Genomic DNA, 10,940 nt, shown 5'->3' on the forward strand with positions numbered 1-10,940 from the left:
TTCATTGTGCTGGCTCAATACGTAGAAACGGTTTAAATAAATAAATAGATAAATAAATAAATAAATTTACCGAACCGGCCTTGGTGGTACCTCCACGTGACGCCTGATGACACGTGGCAGCACATATTCTTACATACATGCAACTCTCACTCACACAATATTGCTATTGCAAATTCCGCCCACTATTTCGTTGCAACAGATTGCACTAATGTAAGAATTCTTTTAAGAAAGAGGAAGACGTTGCACAATTTTTATAGAAAAATGTTGTGCATTTACTTACACAAGATAATATTTAATTCCCTCACTTTCCGAAAATCAGCGTATATTTCTGTTTCTAAATATGTTCCTTCTTGACCGTCTATTTCGAACAAAATAGGAGGATATCGATAACATTCAAACGTACAAGTTACGATATGATTATCAGACAAGTGATACATTCTACTACTTCTGTCATATTTACATTAACTATAAAGTCGCACTTTTCTAAGAAATGTGTATATATAAAGTAGCATATAAGAACGGCGAACACATCAGTATTCTAACTTATTAGCGTCGTACCGAAGAGCTTTGAACGTATCTATTAATTTTGTGTTCCTCCGTAAGAATCTAGTTTCTTTAGACGATACTTCACAGGAGGAGGCAATTTATATTAATAATTATCAAATAAAATGTCCAACGTTATTCAATGCTTGGCTACCCAGATAGCACAATCGTTATGGACGACGGACTGGATACTGATTTTTCTTCAAACGCTCATCATACTCTACAGACCTGACATTGCCGATCCCGAAAACAGGGTCAGGCCGACACCTCCACCCAGTCTACGAAGTAATTATGACTTCATTATAGTCGGGGGTGGCTCCGCGGGTTCCGTATTGGCCAGTCGATTATCCGAAAACGAAAAGTGGTCGGTGTTGCTGCTCGAAGCTGGCCCAAACGAACCTCATGCCACTGATATACCTGTCGTATATACGAGTGTAGCATCGACTTCGTTGGTGTGGAATTTTACATCCTATCCATCTGATAACTATTGCACGGGACAAGACAATCGGCAGTGTTCTTGGTTCAGTGGCAGGGTATTAGCTTTTTATATAATACAGTTATAGTATATAATAATAGATATTCATACAGCTTTTGATCATCGTTTAGACCCTCGGTGGAAGTAGCACGATAAATGGGATGATCTATATACGTGGGAACAGACGAGATTATGACCGCTGGGAGGAAGCGGGTAATCCAGGATGGAACTACGAAAGCGTGTTACCGTATTTCAAGAAATCCGAAGACATGAGAATCGAAGAATATCAAGAATCCCCCTACCACGGCGTCGGTGGATATCTGACCGTCGAAAACTTTCGTTATCGTTCACCTATAACTAATTATTTAATGGAAGCAGCAAGAGAAATGGGTTACGACGAAGTTGACCTGAATGGAGCAAATCAAACCGGATTCAGTTTAACTCCTGGAACATTAAGGGATGGTCTGAGATGCAGCACAGCGAAGGCTTTCCTTCGTCCAGCTTGGAGGAGAAGTAATCTACACATCAGCACCGACTCTTACGTGGAAAAAATCTTGGTACGAGATGGTGAGTACAAGTATCGTGTTCTGCATTTAGAGTTCCGATTTGTAGGGATAGAAAAATTATTTAAAATAGGGGCATAAGGATTTGCTACCCCATACTCCCTTCAAGATCAGATGTCTTTTTAAAGAAAAAGAAAAACGAAGAGAGCTTTACATTATTACTTTCACATTGCAGATGGAAACAGGAAAATTGCTTATGGTGTGCAATTTCGTCTTCAATCTACTAGTTATAAAGTAACAGCTAATCGTGAAGTGATACTGTCAGCTGGGGCAGTACGATCGCCACAACTGTTAATGTTGTCTGGTATCGGACCAAGAGATCATTTGGTCGATTTAAACATTCCAGTGTTTCACGATGTCCCGGGTGTAGGGAGTAATCTTCAGGATCATGTGACGTTCACTGGACTCAATTATAATGTGACTATCCCAAAAAATTATTCAGGATCCGAACCTTTCTCATACGCAGGGCAGGATGCTTTTGACTCTCAGACCCTCACACAGTTCGCCATAAACAATACTGGAATGATGTATGAAAATCCAGATACTGACAGCATGGTTTTAATTAATACTAGGTCAGTCCATGTCAGTAATTAACACTAGGACTACCGACGACTTACGTATACCTAAGTCTACGGGAGTGGTCAATTGACTCATCTCGGTATATGGAGATATACTGTATAAAATTGTACACCAAAAAACCAGAAAACTGCTTCAGAGAATTAATGACTTGCATATTTTAGGAATTCAGGAAAGGTAATACGAAATTTTAGTATAAAAAAATTCGTTTGCAGATATGCGAACGGATCTGGAGATTATCCTAATGTAGAGTTAGCATTATCACCTGGAGGAAATGCTACGGCAACTAACGTAGTAGCGAGCACGACTTCCTTCTCTGTGTTGCCATTATTATTAAGACCAGGAAGCAGAGGATACATCAGACTAAATGCCACGGATCCTGAAGGATTTCCAATCATAGTTCCCAACTATTTCCAGGATCCCCAAGATCTTGAAGTTTTGGTAACGAAGTTCACGAATATCCAAATAGTATATAGAATTCATGTTGCGCTACAAATTTAAGATTTATTGATTACTAATATTCATACACAAGCATCGATCTTCAAATGATTATATGTATTCCAAATTTAATTTCAGGCCGAAGCAGCGCAATTCGTTTACGATATGTCGAGAACATCTGCGTTGAGATTTTTAAACACTCAACCGGACATAGACAGAATTCCTAGCTGTTCAACGTTCGAATATTTGTCAATGAATTATTGGCGTTGTTTAGTCCGATATTACACTGCCTCGGGGTTCCACCCAGCTGGTTCGTGCAAAATGGGACCAGCTAGCGACCGAATGGCAGTGGTCGACGCTAGACTCAGGGTGCACGGTGTATCTCGACTACGAGTGATCGACGCCTCGATCATGCCTACCATCGTTTCCGGGAACACGAACGCGCCTACTATAATGATCGCTGAGAAGGCTTCTGACATGATCAGAGAAGCCTGGACAGCACCGTTAATTCCTGCGATATAAATTAAAATGTATATTTTACTGATACATAAACCGGAAAGAGAAACTTCTCACATTTTTGTCTCCGTGCAATAAACGAATTAGCTCTGAATCCAGTATGTCTTCCCGTGATTTTCCTACACTAATTGTGAACCAACTCCTAATCATCGTTCCTATACTCCACGTAGAAGAATAAAATCAATTCAAACGGATAAGGTTTTGATAAGTATGACAGCACGTCCGAATATAATAATGGTATTGCAATAAGTTCCACCGACTAGTTCGTTGCAATAGGTTCCACCCTATTATGTTGGTTGCAATAGACTCCACCCACTAGTGCATTGCAACAGATTAGACCCTCTAATGCAAGAATTTTTTTTTAAGAAAGAGAGGTTGCACACTTTATATAGGTAAATTTTACACATGAAGTGAAGATTTATTTTTTTTGCTTTTCGATATCTCGTGTCGTTTAAATTTCATGGTTACTTACGCGGGTGGAGTGGTTACAAGGGGGACTAAAATAGAAAATTCAAGGTTCTTTCTGAAGGGAAGAGGAGATAAGTAAATTATTTCTTTCATAGGGAAGGGGAGATAAGTAAATTATTAACAAGCTTAACGAACATTTATGGAAAATTTATCCAAAATCAGTGTGTATCGGTATATTTCTATCTTGGACTATCACCATGTATTTGAATAAAACTAGGAGGATCCACCGATATTGATGACATTTTGATTAACATGAACCGGTTCAGTTACGATACAATTATCAGACAACTGATACTTTGTGCTATCTTCCTCGTGGTATTAACATTAACGACAAAGTTGCAACGGTATATGTGCAGGTATATACATATATATGTATATATATATATAAGGTAGCATGCAAGGATGGCGAACACGTAAGTATTCTACGTTAATAGAGTGTTGTCGAAGAGTTTTGAACGTATCTATTAATTTTGTGTTGTACTGCAAAAAGCTGATTTCTCTAGACAGTAATTCACAAGAGGAGGCAATTGACATTAATAATTATAAAAAAAAATGTCCAACGTTATTCAATGCTTGGCTACCCAGATAGCAAACTCGTTTCAAACGAGGGATTGGATACTGATTTTTCTTCAAACGCTCATCATACTCTACAGACCTGACATTGCCGATCCCGAAAACAGGGTCAGGCCGACACCTCCACCCAGTCTACGAAGTAATTATGACTTCATTATAGTCGGGGGTGGCTCCGCGGGTTCCGTATTGGCCAGTCGATTATCCGAAAACGAAAAGTGGTCGGTGTTGCTGCTCGAAGCTGGCCCAAACGAACCTCATGCCACTGATATACCTGTCGTATATACGAGTGTAGCATCGACTTCGTTGGTGTGGAATTTTACATCCTATCCATCTGATAACTATTGCACGGGACAAGACAATCGGCAGTGTTCTTGGTTCAGTGGCAGGGTATTAGCTTTTTAGATAATACAGTTATAGTATATAATAATAGATATTCATACAGCTTTTGATCATCGTTTAGACCCTCGGCGGAAGCAGCACGGTACATGCACATATACACTTACGTGGTAACAGACATGATTATGACGGCTGGGAGGAAGCGGGCAATCCAGGATGGAGCTACGAAAACGTTCTACCGTATTTCAAAAAATCTGAAGACATGAGAATCAGAGAATATCAACGATCCCCATATCACAACGTCGGTGGATACCTGACCGTCGAAAACTTTCGTTATCGTTCAACTGTAACTAATTATTTATTAGAAGCAGCAAAAGAAATGGGTTACGACATAGTTGACCCGAATGGAGCCAATCAAACTGGATTCAATTTAACTCCCGCAACATTGAGAGATGGTGTGAGATGCAGCGCAGCGAAGGCTTTTCTTCGTCCTGCTTGGAGAAGGAGTAATCTACACATCAGCACCGATTCTTTCGTGGAAAAAATTTTGGTACAAGGTGGTAAGTACAAGTATTCTGTCTAGAATTTCCATCTGTAGTTCATAATTTCCGTTCTTCTGTACGATGTGACGATCCACTACCCGAAACTAGCTTTACGATCGGACGTTTTTTTTAAAGAGAGAAAAGAGCGAAGAAAGCTTTCAAATTGCAGATGGAAGCGAGAAAACTGCTCATGGTGTGCAATTTCGTTTTCAATCTACTAGTTATAGAGTAAAAGCCAATCGTGAAGTGATACTGTCAGCTGGAACAGTACGATCACCGCAACTATTGATGTTGTCTGGTATCGGACCAAGAGATCAGTTGGAGGAATTAAAAATTCCAGTGTTTCACGACGCCCCGGGTGTGGGGAGTAACCTTCAGGATCACGTGGGGATCCTTGGACTCAATTATATTGTAACTATCCCGAGAAATTATTCTGGTTCCGACCCTTTTTCATACGCAGGTCAGAATGCTTACGACGCTCAGTCACTCACACAATTCGCCATAAATCATACTGGAATGATGTATGAAGAACCAAATAATGACGGTTTGGGTTTTATTAATACCAGGTTGGTCTATGTTTATAATTAACATGCAATTTTCATGACTCACTGCATTAATTTCTTTAATCCAATTTAAATATTCTACAAATTAGCACATTTCGTTTGTAGATATGCAAATGCATCCGGAGATTATCCTGATGTACAAATAATTTTAGCACCTACAGCAAATGTTACGCAACCTTACACCTCGACAAGATCAGCTTCCTATTCTATGGTGCCTATAGTAATAAGGCCCAGAAGCAGAGGACACATCAGACTAAATTCTACAGACCCTGAAGACTCTCCGATTATAGTTCCCAATTACTTCGACGATCCGCTGGATCTTGAACGTGTGGTAACAAAGTTCACGAATATCCTTAAGAAAATTCCATGATCAAATAATCAAATAATTATTTTAAGTTAGAAAATACTACGCATTATTTGTATTGTGCTAAACATTTAACATTTATTTATTCATAGAGAAGCATTGATTTAAATTTTTGAATCAAAATCACATTGAATCAGTATATACATTTCATATGTAATTTCAGGTCGAAGGCGCGCAATTTATCTATAACATGTCGAGAACATCTGCGTTGAGGTTTATAAACGCTCAACCGGACATAGAGAGAATCCCTGGCTGTTCATCGTTCGAATATTTGTCAATGAATTATTGGCGTTGTTTCGCCCAATATTATAGCGGCTCGGGATATCACTTAGTTGGAACATGTAAAATGGGACCAGCTAGCGACCGAATGGCAGTGGTCGACGCTAGACTCAGGGTGCACGGTGTATCTCGACTTCGAGTGATCGACGCCTCGATCATGCCTACGGCTGTTTCGGGAAACCCCAACGTGCCTACTATAATGATCGCTGAGAAGGCTTCTGACATGATCAAAGAAGACTGGCAGAAATCAACACTGCACTAGTTTCGTTGATTTTTATAATATGAATTAATATCTATATTTTGAAGGAAGAACATTTTACATTTCTGTCTCCGTGTAATAAACTAATTAGCTAATAAACAAATTCAGTATATCTTCTCATGCTTTTCCTCGACTAATTATGAACCAACTCCTGATCTGCGTTCTTATATACTTCACATAGAAGTATGAAATTAATTCAAAAAGATAAGGTTTTGAAAAGTATGACGTCCGAATATTGTAATAGATTCCACCTACTAGTTTGTTGCAACAGATTGCTTTGATTTATTCGCTTTTCGATATCTTGTTTCGTTTAAATTTCATGGCCGCTTATGCATGTGGGATGGTTACGAGGGTGGACTGAGATAGAAGATTCAAAGTTATTCCTGAGATAGGGAAGGGGCGTGAAGAAAGATAACTAAATTGTCGTCAGGCTTAACAAATGTTTATGCAAAATTTTACTAAAATCAGCATGAATCTGATATTTCCGCGTCAGACCACGTGTGCCCTCCACCGTGCACTTGAACAAAGCTGGAAGGATTTGCCGATGTCAATATCATTTTCATTAACATGAAGCGCACGATTTACAATATAATTATCAGACAAGCGACAGTGTATGATAATTTCATCGAGATATTTCGACAAGGGCAAATTTTTATCATTCTAAGTGCATTCATACATATATAAGGGGTAGCATGTAACGACAGTAAACAGACAAGTATTCTAAATTAATAGTGTGGTGTCGAAAATTTGTGAAAGTGTATATTATCTTTATGTCGTGCCAAAGAAACCTAGTTTCTTTAGATATTAATCTTAATCTTCTTAAGATAGATAAAAAATAATTATCAAATAAAATGTCGAATGTTATTCAATGCTTGGCGACCCAGATAGCAGACTCGTTACAGACAAGGAATTGGATACTGATTTTTCTCCAAACGCTCATCATACTCTACAGACCTGACATTGCCGATATCGAAAACAGGGTCAGGCCGACCCCTCCACCCAGTCTACAAAGTAATTATGACTTCATTATAGTCGGGGGTGGCTCCGCGGGTTCCGTATTGGCCAGTCGATTATCCGAAAACGAAAAGTGGTCGGTGTTGCTGCTTGAAGCTGGCCCAAACGAACCTTATGGAACTGATATACCTGTTGCGTACTCGAGAGTAATACAGACTTCGTTGGTGTGGAATTATGAATCGTATCCATCTGATAACTATTGCACGAGACAGAACGATCGTCGGTGTTCCTGGATCAGTGGCAGGGTATTAGTTCATCAGATAACACAATTATATGGTAATCCTTCTTATTTTTTATAGTTTTGATTATTGTTTAGACACTCGGCGGAAGCAGCACGATAAATGGGATGATCTATATGCGTGGGAATAGACAAAATTATGACAGCTGGGAGGAAGCGGGTAATCCAGGATGGAGCTACGAAAACGTTCTACCGTATTTCAAGAAATCTGAAGACATGAGAATCAGAGAATATCAACGATCCCCATATCACAGCGTCGGTGGATATTTGACCGTCGAAAACTTTCGTTATCGTTCACCTGGCTCTGATTATTTTATGCAAGCAGCAATAGAAATGGGTTACGATTTAGTTGACGTGAACGGAGCCAATCAAACTGGATTCAGTTTAACTCCCGCAACATTAAGGGATGGTCTGAGATGCAGCACCGCGAAGGCTTTCCTTCGTCCAGCTTGGAGGAGGCGTAATCTACACATCAGCACCGATTCTTTCGTGGAAAAAATCTTGGTACATGGTGGTGAGTACAATTATCGTGTTGTGTGTTTAGAATTTCGATTTCTGATTAATAATTTCTAGTTTTCTATACGAGATAAAAAAATTATTTAACCCTTTCGCTTCGCCGAAATTGTTTCACCGTGCCGAAAAGTGTGCACATTGCCGACTATAATTATATATATTTGATGCCGACTATAATTGGCACTCATAGCGAAAGGGTTAATTCGCTACCCCAAACTTCCTTCAAAATCAGACGTCTTTTTAAAGAAAAAGAAGAACGAAGACAGCTTTATTTAATTACTTTCAAATTGCAGATGGTGACGAAAAGACTGCTTATGGTGTGCAATTTCGTTTCCAATCTACTCGTTATACAGTAACAGCCAATCATGAAGTGATACTGTCAACTGGCACAGTACGATCACCGCAAATATTGATGTTGTCTGGTATCGGACCAAGAGATCAGTTGGAGGAATTAAATATTCCAGTGATTCACGATTCTCCAGGTGTGGGGAGGAATCTTCAGGATCACGTAGGGTTCAATGGACTGACTTATAACGTGACTATCCCAAGAAATTATTCTGGATCCGAACCTTTCTCATACGCAGACCAGGATGCTTTTGACTCTCAGACCCTCACACAGTTCGCCATAAACAATACTGGAATGATGTATGAAAATCCAGACGATGACGGTTTGGGTTTTATTAATACCAGGTGAGTCTATGTTTATAATTAACGTGCAATTTTCATGGCTCGCTGCATTCACTTCTTTAATCCAATTATTAGACTAATAATGAGCACATTTCGTTTACAGATATGCAAATGCATCCGGAGATTGTCCTGACGTAGAGATAGTGTTATCACCTGGAAATGGTACGGCAACTAACATTTCAGGAATCACAACTCTTTATTCTATTCTGCCAGTATTAGTAAGGCCAAGAAGCAGAGGATACATCAGACTAAATGTCACTAATCCTGAAGGATTTCCAATCATAGTTCCCAACTATTTCCAGGATCCACAAGATCTCGAACGTTTGGTAACGAAGTTCACAAATATCCAGATAATACACACGACTCATTGATTTTCGAATTAATATGTGTATTTAAAATACAATTTCAGGCCGAAGGCGGACAATTCGTCTACAATATGTCGAGAACATCTGCGTTGAGGTTTATAAACGCTCAAATGAACCTAGAGAGTATCCCTAGCTGTTCGTCGTCCGAATATCTATCAATAAATTATTGGCGTTGTTTAGCCCGATATTACGGCGCCTCGGCATTGCACCCAGTTGGAACGTGTAAAATGGGACCAGCTAGCGACCGAATGGCAGTGGTCGACGCTAGACTCAGAGTGCACGGTGTATATCGACTACGAGTGATCGATGCCTCGATCATGCCTACGATCGTTGCGGGAAACACGAACGCGCCTACTATAATGATCGCTGAGAAGGCTTCTGACATGATCAAAGAAGCCTGGAACAATGCCATGCCTGGACAGCTCCGTTAATTCCTGCGATATAAATTAAAATGTATATTTTACTGATACATAAACCGGAAAGAGAAACTTCTCACATTTTTGTCTCCGTGCAATAAACGAATTAGCTCTGAATCCAGTATGTCTTTCCGTGATTTTCCTAGACTAATTGTGAACCAACTCCTAATCATCGTTCCTATACTCCATATAGAAGAACGAAATAAATTCAAGAAGATAAGGTTTTGAAAAGTATGACAGCACGTCGGAATATAATATTCCTATTGCAATAGATTTCCATTCACGAATTCGTTGCAACAGATTGCACTAATGCAAGAATTTTGTTAAGAAGGAAGATGAGGTTGCACAATTTTTATAGAATAATTTTGTGCATTAATTTTTCCAAAACAATTTCACTTGCTTTCCGATATCTCGTCTCATTTACATTTTGTCAAAGTACGTACGTATTGGTCACCGATATTTTTCTGTCCGACGACCTACGTATTTCGTCGTGCATTTTAACAAAAGCTGATATCGATGACCTTTTAATTGTCATGAAACGAACGTCATAAAGTACGATGTAATTATCAGGCAACTGATAGGGTGTGCTAATTTCGTAGAGGTATTTGGTAAAGATAGAACTGCATTCTATGTGTAGCATATAAGAGGATAGGATGTACAGACAGCGAACACACAAGTGTTTTGATTTAATAGTGTGGTGGTTTTCAAGTCTCACAGGAGGAATTGATATTAATAAATATCAAATAAAATGTCGAGCGTTATTCAGTGCTTGGCTACCCAGATAGCACAGACGTTATGGACGACGGATTGGATACTGATTTTTCTCCAAACGCTGATCGTGCTCTACAGACCGGACGTTGCCGACGTCGAAAACAGGGTGAGACCGACCCCTCCACCCAGTCTACGAAGTAATTATGACTTTATCATAATCGGGGGTGGCTCCGCGGGTTCCGTATTGGCCAACCGATTGTCCGAAAATGAAAAATGGTCGGTGTTGCTGCTCGAAGCTGGACCGAACGAACCTTACGCGACCGATATAACAATAATGTCTACGAGACTACAACCGAGTTCGTTATTCTGGAATTTTACAACCCTTCCATCAGCTAATTATTGCATAATCCAAGAGATTGGGTGCAATTGGGGTCACGGCAGGGTATTACATTTAGATAACGAAAACAATTGAGCTATATAATATAGCTCAATGAACAAAAC

General features: G+C 39.5%; 4 protein-coding genes across 5 annotated transcripts in view; all 4 read left to right on the forward strand.

Annotated features, from left to right (window-relative positions):
* The first annotated feature begins 521 nt into the window (after positions 1–521).
* LOC108629353 (glucose dehydrogenase [FAD, quinone]-like) lies at positions 522–9,849 on the forward strand. Of its 2 annotated transcripts, XM_026817339.1 has the most exons (6): positions 522–1,076; positions 1,150–1,585; positions 1,757–2,153; positions 2,322–2,598; positions 2,734–3,117; positions 9,758–9,849. In XM_026817339.1, exons 1-5 carry the CDS (start codon positions 669–671, stop codon positions 3,115–3,117), a joined length of 1,902 nt encoding a protein of 633 aa, XP_026673140.1. In that variant the 5' UTR covers positions 522–668; the 3' UTR covers positions 9,758–9,849. The 2 variants fall into 2 exon arrangements, with proteins under 2 accessions (XP_026673140.1, XP_026673146.1); XM_026817345.1 differs by lacking the exon at positions 9,758–9,849 and having other exon boundaries at positions 2,734–3,205.
* Positions 3,978–6,609, forward strand: LOC108629331 (glucose dehydrogenase [FAD, quinone]-like). The gene is made up of 5 exons (XM_018031931.2): positions 3,978–4,539; positions 4,613–5,048; positions 5,200–5,596; positions 5,699–5,924; positions 6,121–6,609. Exons 1-5 carry the CDS (start codon positions 4,132–4,134, stop codon positions 6,496–6,498), a joined length of 1,845 nt encoding a protein of 614 aa, XP_017887420.1. The 5' UTR covers positions 3,978–4,131; the 3' UTR covers positions 6,499–6,609.
* The window catches only part of LOC108629339 (uncharacterized), a 9,567-nt gene continuing 5,816 nt past the window's right edge, over positions 7,190–10,940 (forward strand). Inside the window, exons 1-6 of the mRNA XM_026817332.1 lie at positions 7,190–7,754; positions 7,826–8,261; positions 8,554–8,950; positions 9,051–9,273; positions 9,357–9,740; positions 10,495–10,881. Coding sequence (XP_026673133.1) covers positions 7,347–7,754; positions 7,826–8,261; positions 8,554–8,950; positions 9,051–9,273; positions 9,357–9,740; positions 10,495–10,881 — 2,235 coding nt within the window. The 5' untranslated portion in view covers positions 7,190–7,346. The remainder of the gene's footprint in view (positions 7,755–7,825; positions 8,262–8,553; positions 8,951–9,050; positions 9,274–9,356; positions 9,741–10,494; positions 10,882–10,940) is intronic.
* Positions 10,308–10,934, forward strand: LOC113464869 (glucose dehydrogenase [FAD, quinone]-like). The gene has a single exon (XM_026817374.1). It carries the CDS (start codon positions 10,477–10,479, stop codon positions 10,909–10,911), a length of 435 nt encoding a protein of 144 aa, XP_026673175.1. The 5' UTR covers positions 10,308–10,476; the 3' UTR covers positions 10,912–10,934.

The sequence above is a fragment of the Ceratina calcarata genome, unplaced genomic scaffold (genome assembly GCF_001652005.2).
Source record: "Ceratina calcarata isolate Rehan_Ccalc_2016 unplaced genomic scaffold, ASM165200v1 scaffold132.2, whole genome shotgun sequence".
NCBI lineage: Eukaryota > Metazoa > Arthropoda > Insecta > Hymenoptera > Apidae > Ceratina > Ceratina calcarata.